The sequence below is a fragment of the Ptychodera flava genome, chromosome 5, assembly GCF_041260155.1.
Source record: "Ptychodera flava strain L36383 chromosome 5, AS_Pfla_20210202, whole genome shotgun sequence".
Taxonomy (NCBI): Eukaryota; Metazoa; Hemichordata; class Enteropneusta; family Ptychoderidae; genus Ptychodera; species Ptychodera flava.
The window spans coordinates 22,640,052-22,657,862 of NC_091932.1; the positions used below are offsets into that span (position 1 = coordinate 22,640,052).

At 36.1% G+C, this 17,811-nt stretch overlaps 1 protein-coding gene across 2 annotated transcripts; it reads left to right on the forward strand.

Moving 5' to 3' along the window:
• Positions 1-130: 130 nt before the first annotated feature.
• On the forward strand, positions 131-14,479 carry LOC139133275 (uncharacterized). 2 transcript variants are annotated; one of them, XM_070699803.1, is made up of 5 exons: positions 131-278; positions 500-640; positions 3,849-3,918; positions 9,904-10,015; positions 12,164-14,479. In XM_070699803.1, exons 3-5 carry the CDS (start codon positions 3,886-3,888, stop codon positions 14,329-14,331), a joined length of 2,313 nt encoding a protein of 770 aa, XP_070555904.1. In that variant the 5' UTR covers positions 131-278; positions 500-640; positions 3,849-3,885; the 3' UTR covers positions 14,332-14,479. The 2 variants fall into 2 exon arrangements, 1 of the variants encoding a protein (XP_070555904.1); XR_011552552.1 differs by lacking the exon at positions 9,904-10,015 and having other exon boundaries at positions 12,164-12,343.
• The last annotated feature ends 3,332 nt before the right edge of the window (positions 14,480-17,811 follow it).

Genomic DNA, 17,811 nt, shown 5'->3' on the forward strand with positions numbered 1-17,811 from the left:
TATAGTAAGTAATATTTTAAAAGCCTTATGATGAAAAATCACGTGAAAAGGTCAAAACAGGGCCACGTTACGTGTCACCAAAATAATTGAACAAGGGGCGAGACTAGCCTACATGACCTATGAACCCGTGGAAACTTTCCATACTTGGATAATCACTGATAACACAGGAACCATGTGATTGGCTACAAAGTAAGCATTCCCGAGATGCACGCTGGACTCAGCTTTACTGGACTCAAGAAGAAGGTACTTCACAGCTTGCCGATGCAATAAAAGCGCAGGTAAATGAAATGATTTAAACATATTTCGTCCACAATATGATTGTTTCAGTCAAGCATGCCGCGCCTAGCTCGTCTTATATGCCAACACTAATGTATACAGGCGCTAGGTGTAAGCTTATTACGTGTTAACTCATTTCTTTGTTCATTCGCATACTGAATCATGTGCGTGAGATCGTGCTGTTATCAGTTCCTCTAACATTTCATGTTTCCGATTATTTCAGAACAACAGGAGTGAAATTCGGCCGTTGATTTTTGTTGTGTGAAAACGGATATATATCCCATTTTCAAAAACTCACATACAGGCTGCGGACACTATTCTCTACTTCCAGCAAGGTCACTGTCCCTTCTTATATAATAGTTTGGTAAGTACACGCGCGCTTGATAGAAAGATAACATTAAGTGCCAAGGTCATTGCCATTCTTGACTGAATGTATGAGGCATTGACCCCGCCGATTGCGAACCTTTCCCTTTTTAACAAACATTTTAGCACTTTATTCTCCAGAGATCACATAATGATGTTCTATTGTCTGTGGTTGTACAGTTCTTTTTCATATATTCTGCATTGTACACATAGGGAGCAAATTAAATCTGAAGAATTCAATATAAAGTTTAACTATTTCACTTTCTCACTACCCACAATTTAAGGAAGAGTTAGACTTTTTATTTCTGTGTCTGCAATTCACACTTCAACAACATTCTCTTGAAGGGCTGTATCATTCTATATAGCTCTGTTTCACCTCAGCGGAAAGTAGTGTGTTACAAAGTAGCTGTCACAAAGCAGCAAACAGAAAAGCCTTTACTGTTTACAGAATATTGGTCTTTTCATTTTTCTGTCTACAATTCACACTTTCATTCACAATATTTTTTGAAGGCAGTATCAGACTATAGCTGTCTTGTAGCGGCAAATAGTTTGTTACACTGTAGCTGTCACAAAGCGGCAAACAGAAAAGCCTCCACAGAATATTGGGCTTTTCATTTTTCTGTCTACAATTCACACTTTCATTCACAATATTTTTTGAAGGCAGTATCAGACTATAGCTGTCTTTTAGCGGCAAATAGTCTGTTACACTGTAGCTGTCACAAAGCGGCAAACAGAAAAGCCTTTACAGAATATTGGGCTTTTCATTTTTCTGTCTACAATTCACACTTTCATTCACAATATTTTTTGAAGCAGTATCAGACTATAGCTGTCCTTGTTGCGGCAAATAGTTTGTTACACTGTAGCTGTCACAAAGCGGCAAACAGAAAAGCCTCCAGAGAATATTGGGCTTTTCATTTTTCTGTCTACAATTCACACTTTCATTCACAATATTTTTTGAAGGCAGTATCAGGCTATAGCTGTCTTGTAGCGGCAAATAGTCTGTTACACTGTAGCTGTCACAAAGCGGCAAACAGAAAAGCCTCCACAGAATATTGGGCTTTTCATTTTTCTGTCTACAATTCACACTTTCATTCACAATATTTTTTGAAGGCAGTATCAGACTATAGCTGTCTTGTAGCGGCAAATAGTCTGTTACACTGTAGCTGTCACAAAGCGGCAAACAGAAAAGCCTCCACAGAATATTGGGCTTTTCATTTTTCTGTCTACAATTCCACACTTTCATTCACAATATTTTTTGAAGGCAGTATCAGACTATAGCTGTCTTGTAGCGGCAAATAGTTTGTTACACTGTAGCTGTCACAAAGCGGCAAACAGAAAAGCCTCCACAGAATATTGGGCTTTTCATTTTTCTGTCTACAATTCACACTTTCATTCACAATATTTTTTGAAGGCAGTATCAGACTATAGCTGTCTTGTAGCGGCAAATAGTCTGTTACACTGTAGCTGTCACAAAGCGGCAAACAGAAAAGCCTTTACAGAATATTGGGCTTTTCATTTTTCTGTCTACAATTCACACTTTCATTCACAATATTTTTTGAAGGCAGTATCAGACTATAGCTGTCTTGTAGCGGCAAATAGTGTGTTACAAAGTAGCTGTCACAAAGCGGCAAACAGAAAAGCCTCCACAGAATATTGGGCTTTTCATTTTTCTGTCTACAATTCACACTTTCATTCACAATATTTTTTGAAGGCAGTATCAGACTATAGCTGTCTTGTAGCGGCAAATAGTCTGTTACACTGTAGCTGTCACAAAGCGGCAAACAGATTGGTCTTTTTATTTTTCTGTCTACAATTCCACACTTTCATTCACAATATTTTTTGAAGGCAGTATCAGACTATAGCTGTCTTTTAGCGGCAAATAGTCTGTTACACTGTAGCTGTCACAAAGCGGCAAACAGAAAAGCCTCCACAGAATATTGGGCTTTTCATTTTTCTGTCTACAATTCACACTTTCATTCACAATATTTTTTGAAGGCAGTATCAGACTATAGCTGTCTTGTAGCGGCAAATAGTCTGTTACACTGTAGCTGTCACAAAGCGGCAAACAGAAAAGCCTTTACAGAATATTGGTCTTTTCATTTTTCTGTCTACAATTCACACTTTCATTCACAATATTTTTTGAAGGCAGTATCAGACTATAGCTGTCTTGTAGCGGCAAATAGTGTGTTACAAAGTAGCTGTCACAAAGCGGCAAACAGAAAAGCCTCCACAGAATATTGGGCTTTTCATTTTTCTGTCTACAATTCACACTTTCATTCACAATATTTTTGAAGGCAGTATCAGACTATAGCTGTCTTGTTGCGGCAAATAGTTTGTTACACTGTAGCTGTCACAAAGCGGTAAACAGAAAAGCCTCCACAGAATATTGGGCTTTTCATTTTTCTGTCTACAATTCACACTTTCATTCACAATATTTTTTGAAGGCAGTATCAGACTATAGCTGTCTTGTAGCGGCAAATAGTCTGTTACACTGTAGCTGTCACAAAGCGGCAAACAGAAAGCCTCCACAGAATATTGGGCTTTTCATTTTTCTGTCTACAATTCACACTTTCATTCAGAATATTTTTTGAAGGCAGTATCAGACTATAGCTGTCTTGTAGCGGCAAATAGTCTGTTACACTGTAGCTGTCACAAAGCGGCAAACAGAAAAGCCTCCACAGAATATTGGGCTTTTCATTTTCTGTCTACAATTCACACTTTCATTCACAATATTTTTTGAAGGCAGTATCAGACTATAGCTGTCTTGTAGCGGCAAATAGTCTGTTACACTGTAGCTGTCACAAAGCGGCAAACAGAAAAGCCTCCACAGAATATTGGGCTTTTCATTTTTCTGTCTACAATTCACACTTTCATTCAATATTTTTTGAAGGCAGTGTCAGACTATAGCTTTGTTTCACATCAGCGGCAAATGGTGCATTACACTGTAGTTGTCAGTGAGTTGCAAACAGGGAAGCCTTTTCAGAATATTGGTCTTTTTTTTCTCTCCATCTACAATTCAATATGCCATTTTCTTAGATTGTAACTGTATGTGTTTCACTAGCATAAGGTGTGATACAGTATAGAAGAACAGCTATTACAGGATATTTCTGTAAAAAACCAAAGTAATTATATTTGTAAGGATACAGCTTTATTTCTGTATCATTAGAAGATTGAATTTTAATGGCACTTTATGGTGTTTACTTTATCAGTATAACTACAGGTAATAATAATAAAGAATTTATCAACATGGAAAGACAAGAAGCAGGTGCCAATACAGAGGTATGTATATCAGGGACTTACCAAATAAAAGAAATTTATGATATTCAAACAGGCATGTATCATCCTAATTCAAACCATTTGCCACCCAACATTTTTGTCTTGGTGTGTGTTTGTGTGTTTTACACTTATATGTGTATGTGGATATTTTTGTGTGTATGTTTTTATGCACACATGTTTGTGTATATATGTGTGCATGCAGGCATGTGTGTATGTAAGTCATGTAGCTTATGCAGTGCTGTGTATAATCTTTTGAAGGGTAGAAAAAGAAGGCGATCTCGGGAAAAGCGTCAACAAAGAAGAAAGAAATTGAGGAGTAAGCTGACGGTTAAAGCACAAAGAGAGAGAAAAGAAAGAGAGGAAAAAGCAATGGAACAAATGAGGGAAATAAAAAATTTGAAAATGCAACTTAAACAAAAGGAACATATGAGAAAAAAACATATGAAATGTCAACCTTCAAAGCAACAAAAGTTAACAGGCAAATTAAAAAATATTAAAATTATATGCAAGAGTTTGTTGGAAGGGTATGATAATGCAGCAGTTATTGGAGAGGGGTCATTTGGCTTTGTGAAAGTTGCTTTCACAAGAATTTCTGATACTAAGATTCCTGTCGCTGTAAAACAATACAAACTCAAAGAAAATTCTATATATGAGATTGAAAGAGAAGTTAGTGTTTTGCAGTCTCTCCAACATCCAGTGTTTCCATTTATTTTGGAGTTGTTAAGGATAAGAAGGACTGGTTACTAGTGTCAGAATTCAGAGGAACATATTCCGGAGGAAATATATTTCAATGACATGGAACAAGGCAATTAATATGTGCCAGAAAAAGGCACAAAGGGTTGATGCAAAAAGGCAAAAGGGTGAATGTGAAAAAGACATAGATGAGCTGACTTGGATTAGGCTTTGTAAACTAACAGCAGATGCCATCCAGCATATGCATGATCACCATTACATTCATTGTGATATAAAAGGTGACAATATTCTTGTTGCAAAAAAAAATGATGAATGGTTTCCCACAATAATTGACTTTGGTAAGGCCCAACAGAAAGGACAGGGAATGTACTATACACTTAGTAGAGATGAGAGAAAAAAATACCAAGAAAAATATCCACACATTCCACCTGAAGTTAGGGAAGGCAAAATGCAATTTTATGAGGCAGGTGATGTGTATGCTTTTGGAAGACTATTGTCAGATGTAGGTAAATTACTCAGGAACCAGGAAATTGTTAATCTAAGCAAATCATGTCTCCAAACTGACCCAAAGCAAAGACCCTTTGCATGCGCAGTAGCTGCTACTTTAGCTCTGTGGTGTTAGTAACAAAGTAACAAAGAGAAGTTGTAGACTGACTCCTGTCTTAGTCAATCAATGGTGGATATAATTTTCTTTTGAGGCTTGCATGAATTATGTTTACCTTGTTGATTTACAACATAAATAAGAAACACATTCAGAATGTGAATCTGTAAATATTCTGTGTTGAATCTGTTTGTGTGTGTGTGTGTGATTCCGACCTAACTTATTAAAGTTCTAGCCCAGATATCTGACCTCTATTTGTTAGCTCTCAGTAGCTCACATTTGGTATCTGTATATATACCAAAGACAGCTTATATGGTGGGTCGACGGCGTATGTATATATGTTAGTTTGTTTGGATGTACGTCCATCCATACCAAAACTCTAAAACTGCAGCACCTGCAAACTAAGTGTTTGGTGTACAGGTGCACCCATGGCCAGGGATAGAGATGTGAATTTGTTCAAATGAACATGTCAGTTTCAACAATATGCAATGAGGTAAATAAGGGGAATCCAGCAAATTGCCAAAACTCTACAACCACAGGCCAAATTTGGTTGAAACTTGGTATGCAGGTTCTTTCAGATGACTTTAGTTGGATATGCTCAAATTGTGATGAAATTTCCGTAGTGGTATTTGTGGGCAGTTTTTTTCCTTTTTTGGTCAAAAAATCTTCATCCCATCGCCTTGAAACTTGGTATGCATGATCCTGGGGTTTGCCTTTGTCAAAGGTGTTTAAATTGTTGTGAAACTGTTATATTTGTATTTTGGGGGCAATTTTTCCAAGTTTTGGTCAAAAATTATGTTCTCCCAAAATGTTCGTTGGATTGTTAACACTTAAGACTCTTGATCCTATGGTTGTCTTCTGTCAGGTTTGTTAAAATTGGTGAATTTTTCATATTTGTATTTTTAGGACAATTTTTCCCAATTCGGTCAAAAAATCTACTTCTCTGAAAGCGCTCGTCCCATTGCTTTGAAACTTTGTATGCATGATCCTAGGGTTGGCCTCTGTTAGATTTGATAAAATTTATTGCAGCAATTTCTCGCATTTTTGGTCAAAAATTCATTTCCCCTGAAGTTGCTTGTTTGAATGCTTTGAAACTTGGTAACGATGTTCCCAGGGGTAAACTTAGTTAAGTATATCCACTCTGGCCTGCCACATTGAACCAAATGTAAGCCAAGTGTCATTGATGCTTGTTCTGGTACATGTATAGCATTAGAAGCTCATGGGATCAGTCAGCATCTGTTGTCTATATGCAGGTGTACTGTGAAAATCTTACACTATGTAAAGGAGCTGAAACAAAAAATGAAAATTGTCATAATTAAGAACTACTAATACGCCAAACCCGGAATTCGAATCGACCACGGTACAAACAAAGCCATGTGCGCAAACGCGCACAGACGTACGTGTATTTCCATACGCGTTCAGTACACATGTGGGTTTGTTTGTACCGGCATCACGTGATTATTTGGGCGTACTGAGTATGTAGAACGGCGTACGCATCGCAACCTTTTTATTCCGGAGTAGAACCATTGGTTTGCATGTAATTGTAAATGTGGTGGACTATGCATGAGTATCTAGGTTGGTTGTTTTTTTGTGTGGTATTACATGTACCTTGATTTTCTTAATGTTAGGGTCATTTGCTTCATTTTGGTCAGAAAATGTAGGGATCTGCTTTGCCCATTGCCTTTAGATGTGCATAGGACTTTGATCTCGCAGAGATATTCTGTGGAGGCAAAGTAGTCTAGGAGTTCCAAGCGACAACTTGTACTAACACAATTGCAAGTACGTGCCATGCTGAAATAATAAAAAATGACTGCCAGTCAAGTAATCAAGACACTGACGATTCAAAGAAGTTAACCGAGTGGTGATTGTGTCATCAGTGATGACTTGTATTTTATGTTTTAAGAATTAATGTGACATACAAAGTAAACCCTTTCAGAATTTTCTTTTTCTGTCAATTACAGACCATTTAAGCCCTAGAAAGTAAATATTTTCTTACATCTCTGATATAGGGAATCAGATTGTAGTATTCATTCGTTAGTTGTACTACAGTGACGTGACAAGGGTTTTGCTGAACATTTTTTGATGAAAATTGAATTCAAGTCAGAACTCAAATTCCTATGTGAATAATGGCAATGGTAATTATTCATATCCAGACTTTGTTGGAATCAAGCAGGATAGTTGGCATATTAGCGTGGTATTGGAGGTAGCTTTAGAAAGTGTTAGTCACTCATAAATTCAATATAAATGCTTAAAAAAGACCACCCAATGTCACAACTAATATGACCCATATAGCCACCATTTTTAGCTACTATAGACTATAGTCTATAGAAGCTATTGGGATGGGTATCTGTCCGGCGTCAGTCTGTATGTATGTATGTATGTATGTATGTATGTATGTATGTATGTATGTATGTCCGTTTGTGAGGCGTCCGTCCACTCAAATATCTTGAGAACTGCAGTACTTACTGATTTGATATTTGTTGTGTAGATGAAAAATACGGTTTTGAGAAACAGGTTTTTTTAAAGTTTTTTATATTGTTGAAAATAGGCAAATTAATGCCAAAAAAGGTGTTTTTGGGTAAAAAATCTTCTTCTTCATAACCGCTGGTCAGACAGCTTTGTTATTTGGTATACAGGTCCCTAGGGATAACCCAACTTAGAATTGTTCAAATTGTGATGAAATATGCAAATCTGTATTTTTAAGGAATTTTTTTGTCATTTTTGGTCAAAATTTGACTTGCATTGTATGTAATTCTTGTACTGTATAAACCCTATCAATTCACCCAGAAAAAAATAATTAATATGATTTTAAATAATTGAATTAATTAGGAAATCATCAAAGCCAAAATAATTTTAGTGTAGAATTATCAAAAGTTCAACTTTTCTTGACAGTTCATAGTGAAATGCTTACCATCTTGGAGGATTACAACATGTAAAGGCAACTTTCCTGAATCCCAACTTTGACATATTCTGAACCGTCATTTATTGTGCCCTGTATGTTATCTAAAAGAAATTGCTCAAAATAGTCAATAGAGATAGAGATAGAGATAGAGAAAGTTCTAATTTCCATTTATGGTTGACTTGGTAAGGATAAAATAAAATTACTTTTTGAGGAAAAAAATAGAGTGGTCAATTAAAAGAGTTGTCAAAGTGATAGGGTTTTTATGGTAAAGCTGGGCTGCATAAAGATTCCTCATGTGCTATTTATAGCAATTATGCAATCTGTGTAAACAGTGCAATGAAAGTGTAACATGATTCCTTATAATGCTTTTGATGACCTTGAACTTCTTAAGTTTCAAACCTTTGTCTCTTCAGTGTGCTTTCTCTGAGTATGTACAGTCTCAACTTATTAAACAGAACTCACAATGTTAATCAAAGATATCCACCTTCTTCATCAATACATGTGTCACAAAAGGTTATTCCCTACATAACTCAACAGAGCTCTGTCAGCTGTTGAGTTGCTTGTTCTTTCAAAACCGCTGGTCAGACAGCTTTAATATTTGGTTTACAAGTCCCTAGGATGACCTTAGTGAGATAATTTCATACAGTCAGGAAATACTTAATTTTGTATCCATGTCTATAGTAGCTTCAGGACTTTGGCCCTATGTTTAACAGTATTTTTCCACTTCTGTGTGTGTACATGTATGTATGTATGCATGCATGTCTGTCAATCTTCAGCAAAAATTAAAAATTCCACCTTGGTGTGTATCTGCAGGCAGAACTGCAGGTGAGATTTTGTTCAAATGAATTTATCATTACCCAAAACATGCAAATGAGCTTGATAAAATGTAAAATTGGTGTAAAACTTTCAAACCCAATAACCACTGGTTAGAATGCTTTGAACATTCGTATGCAAGTACTTAAGACAGATTCAAATGTTTTTTTTCACATTTGAACTGACATTTGGCATTGTCTATGTGTTATTAGGAAAGGGTGTTCTTGTTATGATGTTTATAAAATTATGGTGAAAATACCAATATCATATATTTTTGGTAATTATTTTTACATGTAACTGGTAGATATCTGTGTTCTGTTTGTGTACTTATACATCAAACGCATGACTACACAGCTGTTCATAGTTAGAGACTGACACAGTTTGTAAATATAGAGAAATGCTTTGAAAGTGTTTGGTTGTTCCTTTTGGAAAGTTGCGATAAGGGTTGGTGAAATATGCAGTCATAGGTTGGTACATCTCAAGTGATACTGTGCAAAATGGAACATAACTTGGGAATACCTTTTCATTATGGTTTGAAAGTTGAATTGCAATTGTTAGTGTGTTATGCTTGAGAAAGTTTAAGAATCAAATTAGGTTGAAGTTGGCTACATACCTGTCGGGAATATTTGGTTTTTACTAAAAATAGTAGGAATAACACCTTGAAGTCAGCAGTATCCATAGTTTGTGTCTAAAATAAGTTTTCCGGGTGTACCAATACTTATGTGAGGAACACCATATCACTGATGGTATTGTTTTCAAAGTTTGTGACAAAATGATGAATTTCATGGTGGCATAAGGTATTTTTATTGTTCATAAATCTGTTGATCATGCATAATGATTTCTATAGATGTTACTCATGGACAAATAATGCAATTTGTAGAAATGAAATGTATGTAATCATGACAGAAATGAAATATCGATGTAAAATTCACTTTAAATAATACACCTGTTTAATAAAGGTTGTATCCAATCTTTACAGAGTAATCAATGGAAAAGGAGATGTGTACCGTGTATCTGCCCCTTATGTAAAGGACATCTTCGTGACGTAAGAACAGAAAGATCCCACAGAAAACATTTACCCACTAACTCAGGTATGAAAAATAGTTTCATGCAGACACCTCCAGATATAATTTCATTTTTAGCTGCTATACATATCAGTGTTCGCGTATTTACGCAGTGTTGCTGCCCTTGCGACAATGTCCCAAAACAGAACCCGTTGTCCCACATTCTTGCATACTGCTGGTCACTTTGGGTGCTCTCATGTAGTCTGGAAATAATATCTGTTACTGACAATGACCTTTGTTTATTTACTTTCGGAGCTAGCTATGATTAAATGTAATATTAAAACGCTGCACTATATATCATCATTTGCTTGACTGTAGTCCGTCTAAGCTCTTATTGGCGGCAGATAAGTATAATGCTACAATTACCTGAAATTTAGGCACAGCGACGCGATCCTGGTAGCTTGAATTTTGTTCAGTGAAACTAATTTATTAGAAAATAAAACAAAATTTGATTGACAACTGACGTATCTTGTCCTCAAAGTTTGCAATATGTCCCCAAAAGTAAACGGTAGTGGGACACAGCGTCCCCTTGCTTAAAACTCCTGGCTGCAACACTGATTTACGCATTGAAACTGACACTCTACGCACTTTTTCATTGTTATGCTTTTTTTATATGCAAAAGGTAACAGTAAAATGTTTCCCAAAGCACTCCCCGCGACTGAGCTTAGGCTACAATCAGACGAGATGAGTGCCCGCTGGACATTAAATTTGTTGCAACATTTCTGTCAATCACTCATTTTGTATGGAAAGATTTCGATTCTCTGGGCAAAGTCTGAAAAATTGGCATTGGCACTGTAGTTCAAAGGCACATTATCATGTCAGCTGTGCCTATGAAATACGTTGCTAATTTTCAGACAAACGATAGTTTCTAAAACTGATGACACGGTGATTGACAGAAATGTTGCAACAAATTAAATGCCAACTGCACGGTCATTGCATCATGCTCTTGATCAAGCACGCATGCAGCATGGCGTTGTAGCAAACAACTCTATTTTCAGTTCTGCTGTCATCGACGCAGAGCTTATCAAATCGGTTGATTTTCCGTCGGCGGTCCATTGTCCATCAACAATTGCCTTCTCCTCTGAAACCGCAAGTCCAATTGCTTTGAAATTTTATATGCAGTTCACCTGGGGTGACCTCACTTAAGTTTGTTCAAATCAGGGTGAAATTTGCATATTTGTGTTTTTAGGGCATTTTTTGCTGTTTTTGGTAAAAAAATCTCTGAAACCTCTTGTCTGATTGCTTTGAAATTTGATATGCAGTTTACTTAGGGTGATTTCAATTAGATTTGTTCAAATTTTGGTGAAATTTGCATATTTGTATCTTTAAGGCAATTTTTTTCATTTTTGGTAAAAAATCTTTACAAATCTTTGTCAAAACTACCAGTCAGATAGCTTTGATATTTGGTACATAGGTCCTTAGAGATGATCTATTTCAGATTTGTTCAAATTGTGCAGAAATATGCAAATTTGCATTTTTAATGCTGACCGTTACTATGACTGAAGGCACGCTGTTGAAAACCCGTTCTCCAACAAAATCTTGTTGGAACCAATCATATTTCATGATCGAGTTAACTGACACTACTTGTATATAATGAAAAGTAAGACGGCCCACATGGCTTGCCGAGTGTGTCATTATGATGTAAACAGCCCAACATGGGCAGTGCTGCAGATGGACATTAACTTGCCCCTGAGTCTCTCTGGTAGCTCAGTAAAAACCTTTATGCTTTCCATTGCTACATGTATGTATGTTTGTGTACTTTTGTACCTGACTGGTTCTCATACTGTGTTAGTGGTAGGCACACAGAATGTAACATCTAACACAGTCTGTATGACATCGTTTGGGCACACAGCTTAGTGGTTTTGAGCACTGTTCATTAGCTAGGCAGTGTTGCTGTGAGTGTGGGTTTGAATCTTCCAAGTAATATAAATTTATGGTAAATTTGGTATGCAGAATGCTAATCTGTTCATAATTATGTTTTAGCAACATTTAAAAGCTGAGCTCTATCAGCGTCTAGGTTTCTTGTTCAACTTGAGTATACATGTATTTCTGGAATTTTTTGTGTGAACTCCACTTTCTTCTTTTCTCCCTTTTTTCATTAATATATGTTTTGAAAGTGCTTTTACCATTACAGATTGAAACATACATGTTTATGTCATGTGTTCATTTTCACAGGTGCACATACAGTTGAACTTGATGAAGAAATACACGCAGAAGGAAGTATTCGTCCTGATACAGCCAGTGACACCGACAATAATGACGATCAAGCAGAGTCCTGTGGTGAACTTTGTGAAAATTATACTTATGAATGTGAAAATAGTGATGTGGACAGTGAGCTTGAAAATAATGCAACAGGTGGTAGACAAGGTAGATTTGATAATAATCAAGAGGAAGCACATAATGATGACGATATTGTTATGCTGCATGGGAAGGAACCATTTTTCCAAAATGAGAAAGTAGATGAGTTTATCCTACGAGAACTTAGGTTGAAATTAAAGTATGGTTTTTCAAGAGAGGAATTCATTGATCATGTAAAAGTTATGTGGCCATTTACAGAAGGAAACCATGATCCCCCTACATGGAGGGATATTGAAAAATTTCAGAAATACTTGGGATACAAGCCTCCAAAGCTATATAAAGTATGTGTTGGAAATAACCATTCTGTGTGTCTGAAGGAAGATGAGAACAATTGCTCTATGTGTAATAGACCTAGGGATGATTGTCTTGATTACTATGTCTGTGGTATAGATTTACAGAACTGGTTTGTAAACAAAACGGAATGTAGAAAGCATATGGCGCATTGGCAGGCTAAAGATGAGTGGCTCCCTAGAGAAGGTAATAATCAACGCAAATGTGAACTATGGCATGGGAGTAGGTTTCATGACCTCAGATACTTTTGGGATCCTGAAATTAAAACTTTACTGCCTTGTAGGTGTCAAGTTTGTTGTGCAGTCATATCAGTAGACCAAATAGCAAGACAGAGAAATGCTAATTTTGAGGATGATGATGTCTCAGAAATAGTATGCCCAACCTGTTTCTCAAGGTTTAATTATGCCCCTCATTATATGGAAGGAAATCCCAGAAACCAGGCCCTGGTAGTGCATTTTGATGGCTGGTTGCCTCACAAGGACTCAACTTCACATTCCTTAGCATCTATAACAATATCCTCAGCATGCATGTCCAAAAAAGAGCGCTCACATCATGAAACATTCCATTTATTCTCCTTTGTGCCCGTTCATGAACTTCCAAGTAATTGCCCTCACAAATATGATGGTTTTCTTGAACCATTGTTGACGGAACTTGAAGATTTGTACATCAATGGCATAGAAATAAATTTTCCATTAGATGTACCGGATAATGGCATGGCAGGTACATACACTGTTAGGACAGTACCATTGTTGGTAACGGGTGATATGAAAGGCCACGCAGAAATAGGATTGACCAGTGCAGGGGGTAAACAAGGTTGTCGGAGATGCTATCTTAAGGGCTCATATGTTGAAGAAAACAATCATTATTACTATGGAAACTATAGACAAAGGTTTAGATTTCCAGAAGAACCGAGAACTGCCATTCGTAATTTTCAACACGGGCAAGATGTCGATGATGCAGGTACTGTTACAGAAAGACGTAATCTTTCCAAAGAGTTTGGTGTTACTGGGCTAAGTCCTTGGTTTCGGTTATATTTCTTATGTGGTTTTGATCCAGTGTTTGACTTAGTTATTGATTTCATGCATTGTTTTGCTTTGAATTTAGTGAAGCGGGAATTCCAAGGCAATATTTGGTTGCCTTTAGGTGAAAATTCCCAAGTACAGTTGGAACAAAGAAACCCTCGCGTTGGCGGCTTGGTTAATAGAAATAAGTTCAAAAAAAGGCTGGCTTTAGTCAAATGGACTCCCGAAATTAAAGCAGGAAGAAAGCCAACTTTAAAGGGTAACAGTATGACAGATAAACTTGGAGGATGGAAAGCAGAGGATTACTGCTTGCTTGCACTTGTTTCACCTTTTGTGTTAAGTTCAGTTATTCCATCTAAAGCCTATGACTCATTTTACACATTAGCTGCTGTTAGAAGTATGGTTTACAGTTATGATATGAGGACTAATGGATGGGATAATAGTGATATTGAAAGACTAAATGAACTTATGTGGAGGCATGCTGTTAAGTTTGAAGAGTACTATGGACTAGATCAATGCACAGAAAATTTAGAAATTTCAACACATTTAATATCTGACTTCAAGCGACATTCATCACCGGACAATTATTGGTGCTACGGTTATGAGAGAGAGGTGAAATATCATAGAAAACAAGTGACAAACATGAAAAATCCAGAAAAAAACATACAGTGACCGTGTAAAGCTTTCAGCATTCATAACCGGCATTTTAGCAAAAAAAGATGAACAAGAGAAAAATGATAAAGATGATATGTTGTCAGGGAAGACTGAAGTATTGCTAGAACCAGGACCAAAATTTTTGCATTGTACATCAATTGAAGAAGGTAAAGAGCTGTTGTCATATGTAATGGAGAATCATCGTCATGATAATATACTGCAAAGATTGTTTAGTCGGGGAATCTTGATTGCTGCCAAAAATACAGAGAAATTATAGAGAGAGAGGGGATAGATATAAAGAGACGATTGCAAATCAACACATACGATGTTGATCTTCCTGCATACTGTATCACTGGTAGGTCAGTTTTATTGTGGAGGGAATGTTCGCCAACCTTATTTCGTGGAGGGGAAATATGCATTATAGACAGCAGAGAGAACAATGAATGGTACATGGAATTGGAAAGTATATTTATGTATGGCCCAATCAGTAACAAATACCATTTGTTTATCAATGGCAGTTATTATGTACCACAGTTGAGAAACAGCAGGCAAATTCTGCATGATTGGGTAAAGGTGCCTCAACTGGAAAAGAGAAACTATATCAGAGACTGTGTCAAAGCAGCTAGTCAAATAAAAGAAAAATTATGTTGTATCCTGATCCAGTTAATCCTACAAACCCAACTTACTATCTTCCAATAGATTCTGAGGCATTTTGGAAAACTGCAGAGCATCAGGTACCCTGCTTCCCTGTGGAAGGAGATTTTGTTGAAATTAAGGGCAGTCGGAACACTAGTTGGTATGGCAAAGTTGTGGCCACTGGGGAGAGAATTAAAGTACAGTATGTTCGAAAGCTTCGAAATAGCAACAGTTTCCAGCTTAGCAACCATACTTTCCTCATTCAATTATGCAGTATCATAAAAATAGTGCACATGAGACAAAACAGAAATAGGTTTTATCAATTGGAAGATTAATGTTAAACATTCCTCTCTATGTATACCCTACTGTGAATTATGGCAACACTGTTTATTTGACCTAACACCTCCCTTCAGTACTGAGTATGACTTGCTGGTGCAAATATCATCTTTGAATATGTGAAAATTGCATTAATGGTTAATTTATTTTAAAAAATGTACTGTGAGTTACAAATGGCCGATATTTCTCTCCGACCTTGAGTTCTGTTACACAATGTTCTTCAAGCAACGCACACTGTTAAACCTATCAACAGTTTATGTGCTCTGGGTGGGAAATTCTAGCTCTTAAATTGCAACGTTGTACAGATTTATAATGTTATAATGATGGCCTATAAAAACAATGATTAGTATTATTGGTGATGAGCACATGTGTAAAAGTTAGGCTTTTCATTGTTACATAACAAGGCATTTGTTTATTATTATTATTATTTATAATTATTATTTATTCTTATTTTTCTTTATCTTATTTTGATTTTGTCTCGTCAATGACCATTATGTATAACTCTTCAGCACAAACAAATATGATAAACATTCTTGTCCTAAACTGCTGTGAATTTCATAGTGCTTTTAAACAATGAAAAAATTGATTTTGAGAAATGAATTATTAATTGCGTTAGATAATGACTTGCATGTGTATATATGAATATCTGGTGTGAATAACTATCAGATGATTTACTTGTTGCCAGGCACTCGAGAATATTAATGGATTATACTCTTCTAAATTAGACACACATTTAATCCATTCAGTTATTTGTATAAAATAGGGTGGCCAGAGTAAAATCTTTGTTTTTGCATCATAATATATGTACAACAAGAACCAGGAGCTTTTTTGTACATGGAACACAAGTTTTGTAGATAACATTGCAGATAAAAAGAACGAACTCATTTGAGTGTCTGGATAGAACACACAGGGGAAGTGTTAAATTACTTGCTCGTTGAGACTGAAGTTAATTTTAAGTAATGTGTATGAGAGTCCACCCTTCCTGGTTTTTGATGTAGGTTCGTCTAGGTTTAGGTTTTGTAAAGAAGGAAAAACACTGTGCATTTGAATAGGAAATTACTGCACAGCTCCTTTTCTGAACTCAAACCTGTTGCTACAATTATAATGTACTATAAAACGTGTGTGATAAATTTGTGTTTGTTTTTTTCAACCACTTAGTGGCAGAGTGGATGCAAAACACAGAATTTACTTACTTCGTCAAGAGTTTACAGTAGTAGTACCATACTTAAGTATAGATATTTGATCCTTTTATAAAACATAACAATCAGAGATAGAGATTAATAAGTGTTCATGATTTGTATTTCAAACTCGCCTAATTTTGTAAGCATTTTCTGAATTTTAAGTTTTCTTTCTTTCCGAAGCAGTATTTTAAGAATTGAATATTTTATCATTAGCATAAGTCCATTTAAACTTTCACTGTAACTTTTAAATTAGTATCAGTAATAAAGACAGGCTAACTATAACATGGCTTGTATGTATTTGTGTCATTGACATCGATATCTGAAGTAGAATTATTTGAATGATGTGACATATCAGGAAATTACGAAACACTCTGTTGGTAGAAATTATTCGTTTGTATGAACACTTGATGAGTGAGCATTCTAGTCCTTGTACTAAATTTCTTGTTGTGTCTGAATCTTTTGTACAGAGAACAACATGACTTTGTGAATCTGTTATGATATTCTACAGGAAATTTTCCCCTTAGTTAAAAGGCATTTTCCAACTCAATCAGATCAGCTGTAAATTTCGTCTATTTTTTCCTTACCAGTACTTTTGTTCACATGAGCCACAATTTTTGTTCAATAATTTCAAGTGTAATGAAATTTCTTGTACTTGGCCTAACATAGTCTATCCTTGTCAGATATTTTCTCGTTGAAAATTGAATTCAACTTTAATTAACTTTTCACTGGCTTTTCATTTTTTTTTTTGAATGCTGATCAATGATCGGTGGTAACTGTTCAACTTGGGAATAATTTCACGATCTAAACATTGGTAGATACCAGAAATTCTGTTGAAGTAGTCATCCAATCTTATGGCAATTATCTTCTCAGAGAATACTGTTAATTAGTATATGACACTTGGCCACAATATCATGAATCATGTGAAATGTTGTGAAAATCATGTGTTACTTTACTTTTGTAACACCACACAACATTTACCCATTCATTGGGAAATAGACCCAATATATATGATGGGCAACATTGGGAAAACTAGTAACACACAACATTTTCCATGGTTTCCCAAGGTTCTCATTTACTATTGGAAGTACACATGATATCAACATCATGGGAAACAATGGGTATAAACAAGGTGTAACATGATTTCCCATGGTCTACCAAGATGTCACATTATTTCACAAACATTGTAACCTGCAAATTTTTTCCTGTGCATGCATTCATCAAGTATCCAGCTTTTGCCGTCTGTGTAGCTTCGTTTGGTACAGGAGTTGGCATTGGTTTTTACGGAGCACCAACACATCTTGTAGCTCGTGCTGAAAATCTGCGTTTAGGGACGCCTAACGAAATA